Below are 17,347 nucleotides of genomic sequence, written 5' to 3' on the forward strand. Positions count from 1 at the left end.
GATACGTGAAGTTGGCTTAAGATACGTGTAGTTGGCTTGAGATACGTGTAGTTGGCTTGAGATACGTGTAGTTGGCTTGAGATACGTGTAGTTGGCTTAAGATACGTGTAGTTGGCTTGAGATACGTGTAGTTGATGAGATACGTGTAGTTGATGAGATACGTGTAGTTGGCTTGAGATACGTGTAGTTGGCTTGAGATACGTGTAGTTGGCTTGAGATACGTGTAGTTGGCTTAAGATACGTGTAGTTGGCTTGAGATACGTGTAGTTGGCTTGAGATACGTGTAGTTGGCTTAAGATACGTGAAGTTGGCTTAAGATACGTGTAGTTGGCTTGAGATACGTGTAGTTGGCTTGAGATACGTGTAGTTGGCTTGAGATACGTGTAGTTGGCTTGAGATACGTGTAGTTGGCTTAAGATACGTGTAGTTGGCTTGAGATATGTGTAGTTGGCTTAAGATACGTGTAGTTGGCTTAAGATACGTGAAGTTGGCTTGAGATACGTGAAGTTGGCTTGAGATACGTGAAGTTGGCTTGAGATACGTGTAGTTGGCTTGAGATACGTGAAGTTGAAGTTGGCTTGAGATACGTGTAGTTGGCTTGAGATACGTGTAGTTGGCTTGAGATACGTGTAGTTGGCTTAAGATACGTGTAGTTGGCTTGAGATACGTGTAGTTGGCTTGAGATACGTGTAGTTGGCTTAAGATACGTGAAGTTGGCTTGAGATACCTGTAGTTGGCTTAAGATACGTGTAGTTGGCTTGAGATACGTGTAGTTGGCTTGAGATACGTGAAGTTGGCTTGAGATACGTGTAGTTGGCTTGAGATACGTGAAGTTGGCTTGAGATACGTGAAGTTGGCTTGAGATACGTGAGCGCATGTTTGCAATGTTATGGTAAACCAGGAACCATATTCATAAAGTGTATCAGAGGAGGAGAGCTGATCTTGGATCAGGTTACAACATCCATGTAATCTTATTCATTGTAATCTAAAAGGCCAAACTGATCCTAGATTAGCTTTATGAATACGGGCCTAGGTTATGTTCTGGTCTGGGATCAGTGCCAGTGTGTTATGACGGGATGGTGGTAACAGCTGAGGAAGAACTCAAGCAAGCCTAGCAAATGTGAAGTGACATCACACTGATGGGTTAATACTAATATGGTAATACTTAGCTATCTAAATCTATGGGGACTCCTTGTAGCCGCCCCTCCTGTCACAGGCACGCCACATGGCCTGAACCAATGCTCTCCAGTAGAAAAGGACTGTGTCACTCTATAATATTGTTAAAACTAGTCTGCAAATATGTAATTAGTTTGGTCTGGCCCTGTAAGCCAAGTGTTACATGAGGTGTTCACAATTTTCGGATTGGAAGCATTGAGTTGTGAGGAGAGCCGGGACAGTTCCACCGGCTACAAAAACCCTATTTAAATCTTGCCTGTATATAATTATAGGTCCCTAAAAGGATTGTGCTTGTTTAGCCCTAGAAGATGTCTTGTTCACTCCCCTGGACATCAGTCAGTCTGTGATCTCCTTTTCCCTGGACATCAGTCAGTCTGCAGTCTACGTTTCCCCCATTTTCTGAACCCCCCCCCCAGCATCCTCACTCATCCACCCAGCCTCTACTCCTGGATTTTCTCATTACCACATGAATGGCGACTGGAAAGGGCCACCGCAGCCTTGGACGCTAACAGAAGGCAGGAGATTTGCAATTCAATCTCCCCCACCCATATCGGGACAGGGCTGTCACCAATGACAGAGAGGACAGGGGAGGGGGGTTGCGCCTTTGACATGGTACGCACACACACACACACACACACACACACACACACACCTACTACTACTTCAACCACCCATATTTCTCAAAACATAACATATGAATTTTCTCATTTTGTTGCACGTGGTGTAATTATGAGACAGTTAGTCAGATATTGTTACCTCCATTCAACTAATAGGTTATTAGAAATATCCCTAAACAAATAGGCAAAGAAAAAAAAAGCTTATTTCAGACTTACATCTTCATTTTCAACAGACAATGCTGGGATAGGCAACAATAAATGTAACACTAGAAGTGTAGGATTTGGGATTGAAAGTATTTTTTCAAAGAGGAGAAAATCATTGGACAGCGTCACTTCCAGCGCTGGTGTGTAAACTTCCTGCTTCCCGACGACAACAATATGGCGGCGCCCATAGCGATACACCTGGAGTTTGGGTTGGTATAAAATACGTTTTTTTTGTTAGTTTGACGCAACCTTTGAACATTTTCAAACACATTTAACAAGACGTCGTCTGTTCCCAGTCGTCGTATTACTTTCAAAAGGCAGGACATACATTGTTGCTTTTAACTATCGCAAATGTGTCGCTAGCGCTACAGTGCATGAGAGAATGACTCGTGCAGTCGCAAACTAACGTTAAAGCTAAACCAATGCATGACTATAGTTTAACAAACTAATGCTAGTTATCTAGCTAGCTAGGTTGCTGCGTTTAGGAATAGATGGTCGCGAATTACTAGCTTTGTTCTGGTTCATCTCGCGACGACAAATAGTTGCCTCTGCTTTTTTTTTTTTAAATGTACAATTAATGTACTTTCACAACTCACCAAGTAAAGATGTTGCTAGAGTGCAGGGTGTAAATATTTTTTTACATATTTTTTAAATAGTGTAGGGTGTATGTCAAGAGATTAGCTCCGGTACTCACATACTGCCGCAAGCGCGTGGACCAGAGCTAGTCTGTCCGTGACTAAAGGTCTCAAAAATCGATCATTTCGTATTTTTGAGAAATTACACCCTGAGCAGACAAACAAGTTATCGAACACTCTAGCAACTGTGCAGTAATACGAAGGAAAATGAAAGAAGCATTTCTGGACAGGTACCTCAAGGTTGCTGTCACAAGCTAGTGCACGACTCAACTGAGGGCAACACTTCTCTGACTCTGTTATGCAGCAGCAATTGTCACATCTAATTACAGTGTTGCATTCTGTAAAAGAATACTGCTTCACAGTGTGTGAAACACTGCACTAAGAAAAGGCATACAGGACGTCTGTGATTGTAGCCTAAAAGCATTTATTCTGTCCTGACTGGGCTGCCATGAGATGACAGCATTTGTCTTGTCATATAGGGAGAGGAATGAATGCTTTAAGCTGTTGTAGGAGATGAGAGAAGTAGTGTTTGAGACTGAGAGAACTGGTTGACCCCAGTGAGTGAGTGTTCCAGTAGGCATACAGGAACTTTGCTCAATCGTATATAGGATAAATGCAGTTCTCTGTCATAGACTATATAGGATTGGGATGAATGCTTTAAAATGTTTTAGTAGATGAGCAAACACAGTGTTTGCTTGAAACTCGTTGACGCCAGAGAGTGAGTGATTCATTACTAGGCGTGCTTCTCTCGCTCGATCTCCCTTTGCATAGATATACTGGGCTCTAGGCCAGCTCCGCACCAGAGCATCTGAATGACAACTCTGCATTCTCCAGGCGATGTGAGCTCTCTTTATAATGGCCCGGCCTGCACCTGCAGCAGCCAAACACACACACAGTCTATCTTTGCTTCTGTCGCTCTCTGATCGGTGCCCTTTCTATCTCTTGTGCTCACCCTATCTTTGCACTTGACTTGCTCTCTTTCTATCTCTTGCGCGCTCATATGTTTACGTTGTTTATTTCACTTGCTCTTTTGCATATTAGCCGTTAACATTAAACACACACAAAAGTTCCAAAAGATTAACGCTCCTCTCTCTTTCATGCAGGGAGAGAGGCGACTAATGTTTGTCTCGTGCTGGCAGGCTAGTCACTGCTGGTCTGTTTACTAGGATGTGTTCACTATCTGCTTGTTACTAGGATGTGTTCACTATCTGCTTACTACGTGGGTTGACGGTAGAGCTGGGCGATATATCAAATAAACGTTGTTTCTGTCGCAAGGCAATGTGGCACCATGTACCATTGTCAGCATTTTAGCCACTGACTGTTATGTGTTCGCTATCTAGTCTGTGTTTTATCAATGTGCAATGAACATAGACACACGCATGCACCTAAGGAATTAGCAACTCGTTCTCCACTTGATTTCAACGTCGAAACAAAGTGGACAGGCTAGCATGCTGCTCAAACAGTTGGAGACGGACAGGTGGGTGTGTTCATAGCAGATCAACTGCTATCCCTTGTCAGCTATGAAATAGATCAAAGTTGGCTAAACTTGAAATCTAAATGGCTATGCACTAGCACGTGGGCTTGTTCTTGAGATATTGTTTATGAGACCTGTGTTAATTTTCTATAATGCCCACTAAAAGAAGTAGGTCATTATTGGTGGCGATCTGCATGGTTCTGGATACATTTGTAACAAAAAGCATTTTTTCTGCCCTGCTAGAGCTGCCCCGGTCAACTGTAAGTGCTGTTATTGTGAAGTGGAAACGTTTAGGAGCAACAACTGCTCAGCTGCGAAGTGGTAGGCCAAACAAGCTCACAGAACAGGACCACCGAGTTCTGAAGCGCGTAGCGTGTAAACATCTTCTGTCCTCGGTTGCAACACTCACTACCGAGTTCCAAACTGCCTGTGGAATCAACGACAGCACAATAACTGTTCGTCGGGAGCTTCATGAAATGGGTTTCCATGGCCAAGCAGCCACACACAACCCTAAGATCACCATGCGAAATGCCAAGGGTTGGCTGGAGTGGTGTCAAGCTCGCCGCCATTGGACTCTGGAGCAGTGGAAACGTGTTCTCTGTAGTGATGCTTCACCATCTCACGCTACCTGCTCGAATGCATAGTATCAACTGTAAAATTTGGTGGAGGAGGAATAATGGTCTGGGGCTGTTTTTCATGGTTCGGGCTACACCCCTTAGTTCCAGTGAAGGGAAATCTTAATGCTACAGCATACAATGATATTCTAGACAGTTATGTGCTGCCAACTTTATGGCAACAAAGCCCTTTCCTGTTTCAGCATGACAATGCTCCCGTGCACAAAGCTAGGTCCGTACAGAAATGGTTTGTTGAGATCGGTGTGTAAGAACTTGACTGGCCTGCACAGAGCCCTGACCTCAACTCCATCTAACACCTTTCAGGTTAATTAGAATGCAGACTTCGGGCCAGGTCTAATCTCCCAACATCAGTGCCTGACCTCCCTAATGCTCTTGTGGCTGAATGGAAGCAAGTCCCCGTATCAATGTTCCACATCTAGTGGAAAGCTTTCCCAGAAGAGTGGAGGCTGTTATTGCACCAAAGGGAGGAACAACTGCATATTAATGCCCATGATTTTGGAATGAGATGTTCGACGAGCAGGTGTCCACATACCTTTGGTCATATAGTGTATGTTGTGAATAAGTTTTTTTTAAATCGAGATATGAGGGGAGGTTACCAAGAACCCGATGGTCACTCTGACAGAGCTTCATAGTTCCTCTGTGGAGATGGAAGAACCTTTCAGAAGGACAACCATCTCTGCAGCACTCCACCAATTAGGCCTTTATGGTAGAGTGGCCAGAATGAAGCCACTCCTCAATAAAAAGCACATGACAGCCCGCTTGGAGTTTGCCAAAAGGCACCTAAAAGACAGACCATGAGAAACAAGATTCTCTGGTCTGATGAAACCAATATTGAATTATTTGGCTTGAATGCCAAACGTCTCGTCTGGGGGAAACCTGGCACCATCCTTACGGTGAAGCATGGTGTTGGCAGCATCATGCTGGGGGGATGTTTTTCAGCTATAAGGACTGGGAGACTAGTCAGGAAATCCTTGTGAAACCCAGCTCCAGAGCACTCAGGACCTCAGACAGGGGTGAAGGTTCACGTTCCAACAGGACAACGACCCTAAGCACAAAGCCAAGACAACGCTTCGGGACAAGTCTCTGAATGTCCTTGAGTGGCCCAGCCAGAGCCCAGGCTTGAACCCGATCAAACATCTCTGGAGAGACCTGAAAATAGCTGTGCAGTGATGCTCTCCATCCAACCATCCAAACTCCCCAAATACTGGTGTGCCAAGCTTATAGTGACATACCCAAGAAGACTGACGGTTGTAATCGCTGCCAAAGGTGCTTCAACAAAGTACTGAGTAAAGGGTCTGAATACTTAAGTAAATGTGATAGTTCATTTTTATTTTTTATTAGCAAAAAATGTTACAACTGTTTTTGCTTTGTCATTATGGGGTATTGTGTGTAGATTGAGGATTATTATTATTCTTTTTTAAATAAGGCTGTAACGTAACAAAATGTGGGAAAAGTCAAGGGATCTGAATACTTCCCGAATGCACTGTTTATAGCCTAGTCCCTCTCAAATAGATGGTCTCCTTATTGTCCCTATACTTGGGTGGTGGCTTTCAGTCGCCTCTCGGATGTCTGTCTCTGTCCTTGTGGAGGGAGGCCAGTGGGACCTGTCGTAACGGTCTGAAGGGGAGGCTCACAGCTGTGATATGATAAGCGTCCACTCGTGCTTTATTGAATTATCTCTGCTGGTGTCCGATGCCACACACTCGTTCACTGCAGGGGAGCCCCATCTCCCTATTCTTCAGTGTGTCTAGTCTCCACAGCCTGTTCTCCTTTCCTCGGGGATTAACTCGCCACCATGCCCTCTAATTCCAGATGATGTCAATCTAATACCACCCTGGCTGCACTTTTTATTTGACCAATTCAATATGACACTGCAAAGTTACTCTACCAACCTATGTGATAACTATGGAACAGATATGTCATTAAATGCCCTTTACTTCCTAGGGGAGGGGCGGAGCTACTGTTTGGCAGCGTGAAGGAGCATCATGTGACCCTGCCCAACCAATCAGAACCCTGTGAGTACAAATTGTTTAGCAACATTTTTGTTGATCAATTGTCAATGAATATTTACTTTCATTTACTATATATTTTTTAAAGAGACATTACTTGAAGCCAAGGATAGGCCCTGATTATGCAGTACAGACTGATTCTGCACAGTTCTGTTTTAAAACAGACCACTAACTGAATTCAGTTTAAATTCAGTGACAGAAGGATGATGGAGGTGTGGTATTTCTGCCTCCTCTGATTGCCTCCCCTCCCCCTCTTAATTGATCCTGAGAAAATAGCCTTTCTCTTCCATGTGACTAAACAAAACTCAACTGTCACGTGCATAGATGACTTCATTAGTTCAATATACCTCCTCCCTTTCTCCTCTAACGCCGGCTAAAAGGGAGGAGGGGGTTGTGCGTTAGCCACTCTTATGGCCCCTACTCAGCGGGAGCTAATATGCAGACACAAAACCCCAGTACAAATCCTACTAAATCATGCTGCTCTATCTTTCTGCTCTCTCTCTTTCTCCTGCATCCATCTCTCTCTCCCACCACTGTTGTCCTTGCGTCTGCCCTCTCCCTTCTCTCCCCCTCCCTCCATCACTCTCTCTCTGACCTCTCTCAGCCCTTGTTCACATGGTGCCTGGACAGCTGTTGAGCTGGCCATGCTAGCCAGTGGCCTGCCTGCCTGTCTGGTTGCCTTGGCCCCTCAGTTTGGCCAACCCCCCTTCTCCATTGAAAATCGGGTATAAAACAGTCCACTCACCCCCCTCATCTCCCCTCTCTCATTCCAGTCTTTCCTCAGTAACCATGGTGTTGGAGCCCCCTCCTTCCTTCCCTCTCCAGCACCACCAACATCTGTGAGCCACCCTGGGCCTCGACCCATTCTTCTCCTAACTGTTCCATTATTAGGCCTCATTCACTTGTAAATGCAGCCAGTGATACTGTTGATGGGTCTTCCATCCACAACGCAGAGTCAGGGAGGAAAGGAGAGTTAGCGGTGGCTGTGGAGGAGAAGAAGAAGAAGGAAGGGGGCCCAGGAAGGGGTGTTTGGGTATTTGGGGACAATTGTGACAAAGCCTCCAAGTTCTTTTTGTGTAAAATCATTTTGGGGGGTTGGCGGGATGGACGAGTGGCCCTGTTTCCTCTCTCTATCCACCTGTTCCTGTGCTCTCCTGGTGGAAATAGGGAAGTGAAAGTAGGTAGAATGGAGGAAAAGGTCTCCTAAAACTGCCGAGCTCATCCCCAGAGGAGGAGCTCAACACACTCAACTGGTTTTACTCCTTTCATTCATAGTACAGCACCTCAGTCATCTCCTGTGCTTTTACTCCTTTCATTCATAGTACAGCACCTCAGAGCCATCCCCTGTAATTTACTCCTTTCTTTCATAGTACAGCACCTCAGAGCCATCCCCTGTGATTTACTCCTTTCATTCATAGTACAGCACCTCAGTCATCCCCTGTAATTTACTCCTTTCATTCATAGTACAGCACCTCAGTCATCTCCTGTGATTTTACTCCTTTCATTCATAGTACAGCACCTCAGTCATCTCCTGTGATTTTACTCCTTTCATTCATAGTACAGCACCTCAGTCATCTCCTGTAATTTACTCCTTTCATTCATAATACAGCACCTCAGCCATCTCCTGTGATTTACTCCTTTCATTCATAATACAGCACCTCAGTCATCTCCTGTGATTTTACTCCTTTCATTCATAGTACAGCACCTCAGTCATCTCCTGTGATTTACTCCTTTCATTCATAGTACAGCACCTCAGTCATCCCCTGTAATTTACTCCTTTCATTCATAGTACAGCACCTCAGTCATCCCCTGTGATTTACTCCTTTCATTCATAGTACAGCACCTCAGTCATCTCCTGTGATTTTACTCCTTTCATTCATAGTACAGCACCTCAGTCATCTCCTGTGATTTACTCCTCAGAGCCATCTTCTGTGATTTACTCCTTTCATTCATAATACAGCACCTCAGAGCCATCTCGGGTCTAGATCTAGATAAATCAGTGACATTGAAATCATTCTATTCGTAAACAGAACCAAAGTAGGAGGAGGGACGGTGGAAAATGTTTTTATAGTGGAGGCCAAAGGCACATCTTTTTTGTGTCCTGTTTTGTCATATCCTTTTTAGCACACTACCGTTCAAACGTTTGTGGTCACTTAGAAATGTCCTTGTTTTTGAAAGAAAAGCAATTGTTTTGTCCATTTAAAATAACATCAAATTGATCAAATATACAGTGTAGACATTGTTAATGTTGTAAATGACTATTGAAGCTGGAAACAGCTGATTTTTTAATGGAATATCTACATAGGCGTACAGAGGCCCATTATCAGCCACCATCACTCCTGTGTTCCAATGGCACGTTATGTTAGCTAATCCAAGTTGATCATTTTAAAAGGCTAATTGATCATTAGAAAACCCTTTTGCAGTTATGTTAGCACAGCTGAAAACTGTTTTGCTGATTAAAGAAGCAATAAAACTGGCCTTCTTTAGACTAGTTGAATATCTGGAGCATCAGCATATTTGGATTCGATTACAGGCTCAAAATGGCCAGAAACAAAGACTTTCTTGTGAAACTGGTCAGCCTATTCTTGTTTTGAGAAATGAAGGCTATTCCATGTGAGAAATTGGCAAGAAACTGATGATCTCGTACAACGCTGTGTACTACTCCCTTCACAGAACAGCGCAAACTGGCTCTAACCAGAATAGAAAGGAAAGAGGAGTGGGAGGCCCCGGTGCACAACTGAGCAAGAGGACAGTACATTAGTGTCTAGTTTGAGAAACAGCCGCCTCACAAGCCCTCAACTGAGCTTCATTAAATAGTACCCGCAAAACACCAGTCAACGTCAACAGTGAAGAGGCGACTCCGGGACGCTGGCCTTCTAGGCAGAGTTGCAAAGAAAAAGCCATATCTCAGACTGGCCAATAAAAAGAAAAGATTAAGATGGGCAAAATAACACAGACACAGGACAGAGGAAGATTGGAAAAAAGTGTTATGGACAGACAAATCTAAGTTTGAGGTGTTCGGATCATGAAGAACATTTGTGAGACGCAGAAAAGATGATGGGAGGAGTGCTTGACGCCATCTGTCAAGCATAGTGGAGTTAACGTGATGGTCTGGGGGTGCTTTGGTGGTGGTAAAGTGGGAGATTTGTACAGGGTAAAAAGGATCTTGAAGAAGGAAGGCTATCACTTCATTTTGCAATGCCATACCCTGTGGACGGCGCTTAATTGGAGCCAATTTCCTCCTACAACAGGACAATGACCCAAGCACAGCTCCAAACTATGCCATAGCTATTTAGGGAAGAAGCAGTCAGCTGGTATTCTGTCTATAATGGAGTGCCAGCACAGTCACCGGATCTCAACCCTATTGAGCTGTTGTTGGAGCATCTTGACCGTATGGTATGTAAGAAGTGCCCATCAAGCCAATCCAACTTGTGGGAGGTGCTTCAGGAAGCATGGGGTGAAATATCTTCTGATTACCTCAACAAATTGACAACTAGAATGCTAAAGGTCTGCAAGGCTGTAATTGTTGCAAATGGAGGATTCTTTGACAAAAGCAAAGTTTGAAGGACACAATTATTATTTAAATTAAAAATCATTATTTATAACCTTGTCAACTTCTTGACTGTATTTCCTATTCATTTTGCAACTCATTTCATGTATGTTTTAATGGAGAACAAGGACATTTCTAAGTGACCCCAAACTTTTGAGCGGTAGTGTGTGGTGTGCGTCAGAACGTATTGTTGGTTTGTTTGTCGATATGTGTGTCTGTCAATGACTGTGAGTGACCATGTTGAAGTGTGTGAATGTCCCCTGCTAGACCCCATAGTAGAACTGTGAGGGATTGATAGGAGTCGTTTGGGTTGTTCTGACCTCCTACAAACAAAGATTTGGTCTCCGTGGCAGTGTAGTTTCCAGGACAACCTTAACACAAAAGTTGGCCAGAGCAGAGAATGCGAGCCTAGGATGACCTTGTTGATCTGCTGTCCGCTGGACCTCTGTGTGTGTGTGTGTGAGAGAGAGATAATCCCTTTCTGAATCCTCAATATTTCTCTTTAACCCCTGTGAGTGATTGATGATTCCCCCTGCCTAAGACCCCCCTCTATCTACACACATCCCAGAAAATGTCCCATCACACATCTCCAGCAAGATGGATGATCCTCCCACCCACAGATAACCCCCATATCAATAGTAGTGCAACGCACGGAGAGAACGAGGGGAATTAAGAGGAAAGAAAAAGAGAGGGAATGCTTTGAGCCTGCCGTTCAGACGCCCTCTCCCTCCGACCCAGACAGCGCTATCCCATAATGCACCTGCATGGAGCCTGTGACGCACATTCCGCATTTTCCTCCTCCTCTCCATTGTTGTCCTCCATCATCCTCGGCCCGCCCCACCTGCGCTCTCCTACCCCTACAGCCTATGGGTGGGCTGAAACACAAACAGGGTCGTATTCACTAGGCACCAAACGACAGAAAACTGGCTGAATCGGGGAGGGACTCCCTGAACTCGTCCAATAAGAAACTCTTGTTTTCTGTTGCATATCCTAATGAGTACTACCCAGGACAACGAAAGCAGACCAGAGTCCAGGAGAACCTTCATCTCTGCCCCCTCAGCCACCCTGACCTCTGTCTCTCTGAAGGAAAATCGAGAGTCAGGGCGGGAGGGGGGAGGGGGGGATTGCGATAGACTTCAGCGTTTTTTTGCGAGAGAGTAGAGAGTATCTTGCTCCCACAAAGGCGAAATTATGAGAGTGGAGTGATTGGCTTCTTTTTTTAGAACTGTGCTGAGGTACAAGTCAATATTCATTGCCTTTGCTCTGCATCACTCTTCTTTATAGGTGCTGGTGAGAGGGAAGCGGGGGAAGGGGAGGGAGAGCGGGGGTTCTAGGCAGGGGGAGGAAGGAAGGTAGGCCAATCATTACACTTGTGAAGAGGTCTGACAGCCATCCAATTAACCTGGTACTGCCCCCCCACGCCTCAGAGGTGCCATATAAAGCCCCACCAAACACTTCTCCAAAACCCTACAGTACCCCCAGGTACTAGGACTGTTTTGTAACGAGCAGAGAGCCTCGATGTCTTAGACGGACTGGGTTCCACGACTCCCATGCATGGTTTACGCTTTATCGATGTCCGCAGAGTCACTGGTGTAGAGTAAGAGGGGTGTTAGCTCTGTGAAGAGCTCTGTCTCTGTCTCTGTCTGATGTGCAAGGGGTTGGCTGTCTGTGGACTGGCTCTGTGAAGAGCTTTCTCTCTGTCTGAGGGGCAAGGGGTTGGCTGTCTGTGGACTGGCTCTGTGAAGAGCTCTGTCTCTGTCTGATGGGCAAGGGGTTGGCTGTCTGTGGACTGGCTCTGTGAAGAGCTCTGTCTCTGTCTGATGGGCAAGGGGTTGGCTGTCTGTGGACTGGCTCTGTGAAGAGCTCTGTCTCTGTCTGATGGGCAAGGGGGTGGCTGTCTGTGGACTGGCTCTGTCTCTGTCTGAGGGGCAAGGGGGTGGCTGTCTGTGGCCCCTATGCTTCTTTTACACGTCCTTTCTGTGACATGCCCTGTTCAGAGGTTATGGATCTGAAATAGCACATCAGTGGAGATGGCAATAATGGAATGATTCTACGCTTTAGTGAGCATCGAGCACAGCCTCGTCACATTTCATCAAAAGTCCTCCCTCGGATATTATTTCCGACCGCAGCGTAGACTTTGCTATTTTATACATCCTTTCGCTTCTTTCTCCCCTTCTCTCTTTCCCTCCCTCCCTCTCACATCCATATCAGCACTGAACGAACTGGTTGGATCCGGTGAGAGAGGCTGATGATGCTGTGTTAGGGATGGGGAGGCTGGTGTGTGTGTTTCTGTGATATGGGGAAACTGCAGTCCCAGTCCTGCTCTCGTATGCCATCGCGAGGCCTTGTCCTTCTGTACATCTGCAGACGGCCATGATCTTATAAGAACACATCGTTTTTCTTATAAGGAACCACACATTGCATTCACACGCACATTGACGGACAGTAATGAACGCTTAGGTTACAGTATATGGAATCGTATCGAATGGCGGCGAGAGGATATTATGATTGCCTGTAGTGTGTGTGTGTGTGTGTGTGTGTGTGTGTTGCTCTCGTAACCCGAGGGTTCGGTATATGTTGTTCTCTGTAGCCTGACAGTTCAAGTAGCTCAAGCCATTGTTAATGCGAGGTCGTTTTCCCAAACAACAGCCGATTGCTCCAGAGGTCAGACTCATGGACCATGTTTAAATATCACTGAAAGTTCTTAAAAAAAGACACAGATGTGTTTTATTTTCAAATGCATGTAGACACAATCATTTGAATTCCTTATTTTGGGCTTTGCATTTTCTGTCAATCAATTCCTGGACAGAGATGAAGCTATTATTTCTCTCTTTTTCAAAAGGCAGAAAACAATTTCAATCAACAGAAAATATTTATTTTGTTATTAATCCAGGAATAGGCTTTATCTGAATCTGGGAAACCGGACCTTTCGGGTTTACGAGGACAGCACTGCATGCATACCATGCACACCTCCACTTAGGAAGTGGAGGATATGTCAGGATGTTATCCATTTAAAAGCTCCTTTTATATTTTAACCTCTTTGTTTACCAAGAGACCCTAATATAAAACCTAATGTCCCAGAGGTGAATGAGGGCAATGGCCGGCTTTGAGACGTCTGCCTTGCCATCCCCCTCAGCATCACACACACACACACACCGTGATCTCTGGTGATCCCTGGTCCCTCTGTCGCGTCACATCGACCGGCTGGGACTTGGGGGCTGGACCATGCACCTTGAACTCTGACCCCTGTCTCTGCTTCTGTCTGTCTGTGTGTCTGTCTGTGTGTCTGTCTGTGTGTGTGTGTGTGTGTGTGTGTGTGTGTGTGTGTGTGTGTGTGTGTGTGTGTGTGTGTGTGTGTGTAGGGGACATGAAGCAGCTGCTGGTGTGGATCAGAGGGAACATGTTGAAGGAACGGCCAGAGCTCTTTGTCCAGGGAGATACTGTGTGAGTATTATACACACGCACACCGCAATACATTTTTTTAGTGATCGACTGTTTATTCTTTTTGGGGTGAAACAGTTACAAAAGGAGCGATGCAGACAAATGTTTATATTTGCCCAAAATGTGTCAGAAAGGCACAGCCATCATTAAAGGAGATGGATACTACCGAATAGACAGGAGTTGTGGTTTGTGGATGCCCTGTCCTCCTCACCCATTATAGACTTGTATTGTTCCTTTTTTATAGGGGTCTATTTATAGGGGTAACTAGCTAATGAAGGGAGGACATGTGAGAGAGGGAGGAAATCTGTGCTACTACCTATAGATCTGTCTACTCTCAATCATTGTAAGGTCACATTGTATTCCAAACGTGAATTATTTTCTTTTAACCTGAAAAACAGACATTTTAACAGCTGCACCACATTAGTGGAGTCTGTTTTAATGCTTTAATTTTTGAAAAACATTCTAGTGATTTAGCAGATGCTTTTATCCAGAGCGACTTCCAGTAGTGAGTGCATAGATTTTCATACTGGTCCCCCGTGGGAATGGAACCCACAACCCTACCAACGGAGTCACACGGGACTATGTTTTTAAGGTGTACTGGCCATGTCAGGGATGTATTTTATGCAGTATGGAAAGGGGAAGTGCGTTTTGAAGGTAAAGCAGCCTATCAGAGCATTGCGTGTAGCCCTCTGACTCTGTGAACTCGAGAGCTCCCCGACCGCGGTGGGGATGGATGCAACTTCATACGTACAGCAAGAGAGGAAAAATAAACTACCTGCAGTTGTGGCGCATGTCGCTACGTCTTCAACTAGCATAGTCAGATTTAAGCGGGCTACCGCAGTCTCCAACACATGATCTCACACACCCGATCCGCGTCCTCCTGTGATGTGTAAAACACATGCATGTGATTTTTATATCATTTTTCTTCCTTGTGTAGAATTATCTTCAGACTAGATTGCCTTACTTGTGTGTCTGAGGTATTCTGAGGTGTTCAATGCAATGTCTTTTCCCCTTGATTTTAATAGGAGGCCTGGGATCTTGGTACTTATCAATGATGCCGACTGGGAATTGATGGTGGGTGTTCTACCAGAGTGTGTATTGTGTGTAAAAGACTAAACACAAAAAGCTCACGCACGTTGTTCATTTGCACGGTATATGCTACAGCGTACATCTAAAAACTATACCGGTCTTTTGAGACTAAATGCATTTAAAAAAATATATATATATATTATATATTTATATATTTATGAGCACACTTTTGATACCATTTCTGTTTAGTTTTTTTAACAGGAGCAAATCCACACTCCCTTTTGTCTATTTCCTCCATGTCTTTTCTATTTACCTGTTCTAGCATAGTGTGAATGTCTGACCGTTTGTGTCTCTCTCTCCTTATTTAAACATATGTATATATTAAATATCCCTAGCATGCATGTGTGTCTCACACACACACACACCTTTTATAGAAATTCAATTAATGAAATCTCTCTCTCTGAAGGGTGAGTTGGAGTACGAGCTACAGGACAAGGACAACGTAGTATTCATCTCTACTCTCCACGGAGGTTAGAAAACACTGGGTCTAGATGTCCACAGGCAGCCTCTACACACAATTCCCCTCACTTTCTCCTACTCCTATTGTTCCACCACAAAACAAAACTCGCTGGACTCTTAGACCTCTCCGGTCCAACAACCAACCACTGAAAGAACGCTGGGATGCTATGATATATGTTTCCCCAAGACTTCAGCCTGTATTAATTCCTGATCTAGGATCATTTTTATTTTTATTTTTTATTTTTTTGATCATAATTATTACAATTATAAGGACAGGGTGGGCCTGATCCTAGATCAGCACTCCGACTTGTTTTTTTGTTTTTTAAATATGGGTGCTGGTCCTCCAGAATGATTTTTTTTGTTTGTTGTGGAGTGAGGAGAAGATTTTGTCTACGGAGAGGGACTCTATGGTGATGGCGTGAGTCTTTTCAGGGCCACAGTCATTAATATTCTGCTACAGTTCTGTCTCCATTCAAATAGATTCAGAAGAGACAGTAGGACTTGAGCTGATACTTTTTTGCCTTGAACTCTGCATGTGATTGGTCAAGAATCATAATAATTTACCAGCTTTTAAACTTTTTTTTATTCACCGACAAATTGCTGCTTCAATCCTGCAATGTATGTTTTGAGACAAAATGGGTATTGAGACAATGAATCTGTCATAAAAATGTGCATTTGGCTTGCTGTAATGTAACCATAAACAAATATATTTAATTGGCTTACTAGATCAGATGAATAAAAGGACTGCATACTTACTCATTTATTACCTATCAAGTCTAACTTTCCCTTTCAACGACATCTTTCTGTTTGCTGCAGTACAGAATAAAAGAAGTTGAATGATAAGGTCACGGTTTACTATGCCTCACTCTACATGTCTTAGCATACACAACCTGTTTACATCGTTGCTTATGTTGTCTATCCTTACCTATTCCCCTATAGTTACACGCATTTGAATGATTTGTTTGACAATGTTATTATTATGGTATGGCATATGTTTTATTATAACGGTCCATATAGGCCTATAATAAGCATTTGAAAGTGTTATATCGTGATTTAAAACTGATCGATGTAAATGGGGTATCGGATTTGGAGTTATAGGCTGATTACAGCGGGGATTTAAAGGACTATTTCTCCTCAGAGCCTTCACGTAGAATATTCATAAGGTCAACCTGAAAGAAAGACCACGGCGGTTGTGGACTCGGATTTGCAACGGGAAACCATCTGATAATAGTAGCTATAATGCCAATGCAAATTAGCTTTGCGAGAGGGAGAAATGTGGTGTGTGTCAGTCGGTGCTTGGAAGGTTGAGCTGCAAATTTGAGTGCGCGTGTGTGTGGCGCGAGTGGAAGCCTTTCTTTTTTTTTAAGCGGAGAAAGGGCTGAGAAAAGAACACACGGTGCACCCCGCGGCGTGACCTGTCGAGAGGCCATGAGTCGGTTGGGCTTCACAAAACACTGGATAATTATCAAAGACTCAAAGCCAAGCCAAAGAAACGGCTTGTTTTAGCACGACGTTTTACTGCGTGTATTTATCCAAGTGATTTGTAGAATAGCAGCACATTTGAATTGAGTTTTAATCCCAAACTTTTTAATGGAATTTTATGGAACCATGAACGAGTGGGAGAAGTAGACTAGGGCCCTAAATAAAATAACCAACCAACAATAACCAACGATTGCATTGGTTGTTCTAATTAAATAATTATTTCTTATTACCATTTTTTTTTAATCAGTTGTTTGTGTTAAAGCCTTTATGGATGGATTCTTCTAAATGTAAGAGGAAACGGGATTTTTTTGGATTCCTTGCATAAGCCTGGTCTATATGTGAGGTGATTTTTATATTTAAATGGCTTTATCTCCATAAACGAGCTTTTCACACCTTTCCAGTTATGCACCGTTTCCCAAACTCTGTGTGAACGTTTGGTTTTTGCCCCAGCACTAAGCAGCTGATTCAAATAATCATCTAATCATCAAGCTATGATCATTTGATTCAGCTGTGTGTGGTGTCAGGGTGAAAACCAAAACGTGCACTGCTTGGGGTCCCGAGGACCGAGTTTGGAAA

The 17,347-nt window shown here is 44.1% G+C and overlaps 1 protein-coding gene across 2 annotated transcripts; it reads left to right on the forward strand.

The window, feature by feature from the left end:
• The first annotated feature begins 2,105 nt into the window (after positions 1–2,105).
• urm1 (ubiquitin related modifier 1) lies at positions 2,106–16,132 on the forward strand. Of its 2 annotated transcripts, none has more exons than XM_024435079.2 (5): positions 2,106–2,206; positions 6,686–6,756; positions 13,663–13,744; positions 14,767–14,815; positions 15,237–16,132. In XM_024435079.2, exons 1-5 carry the CDS (start codon positions 2,172–2,174, stop codon positions 15,303–15,305), a joined length of 306 nt encoding a protein of 101 aa, XP_024290847.1. In that variant the 5' UTR covers positions 2,106–2,171; the 3' UTR covers positions 15,306–16,132. The 2 variants fall into 2 exon arrangements, with proteins under 2 accessions (XP_024290847.1, XP_024290848.1); XM_024435080.2 differs by lacking the exon at positions 2,106–2,206 and adding an exon at positions 3,839–4,109.
• The last annotated feature ends 1,215 nt before the right edge of the window (positions 16,133–17,347 follow it).

The sequence above is a fragment of the Oncorhynchus tshawytscha genome, linkage group LG20 (assembly GCF_018296145.1).
Source record: "Oncorhynchus tshawytscha isolate Ot180627B linkage group LG20, Otsh_v2.0, whole genome shotgun sequence".
NCBI classification, from domain to species: Eukaryota; Metazoa; Chordata; class Actinopteri; order Salmoniformes; family Salmonidae; genus Oncorhynchus; species Oncorhynchus tshawytscha.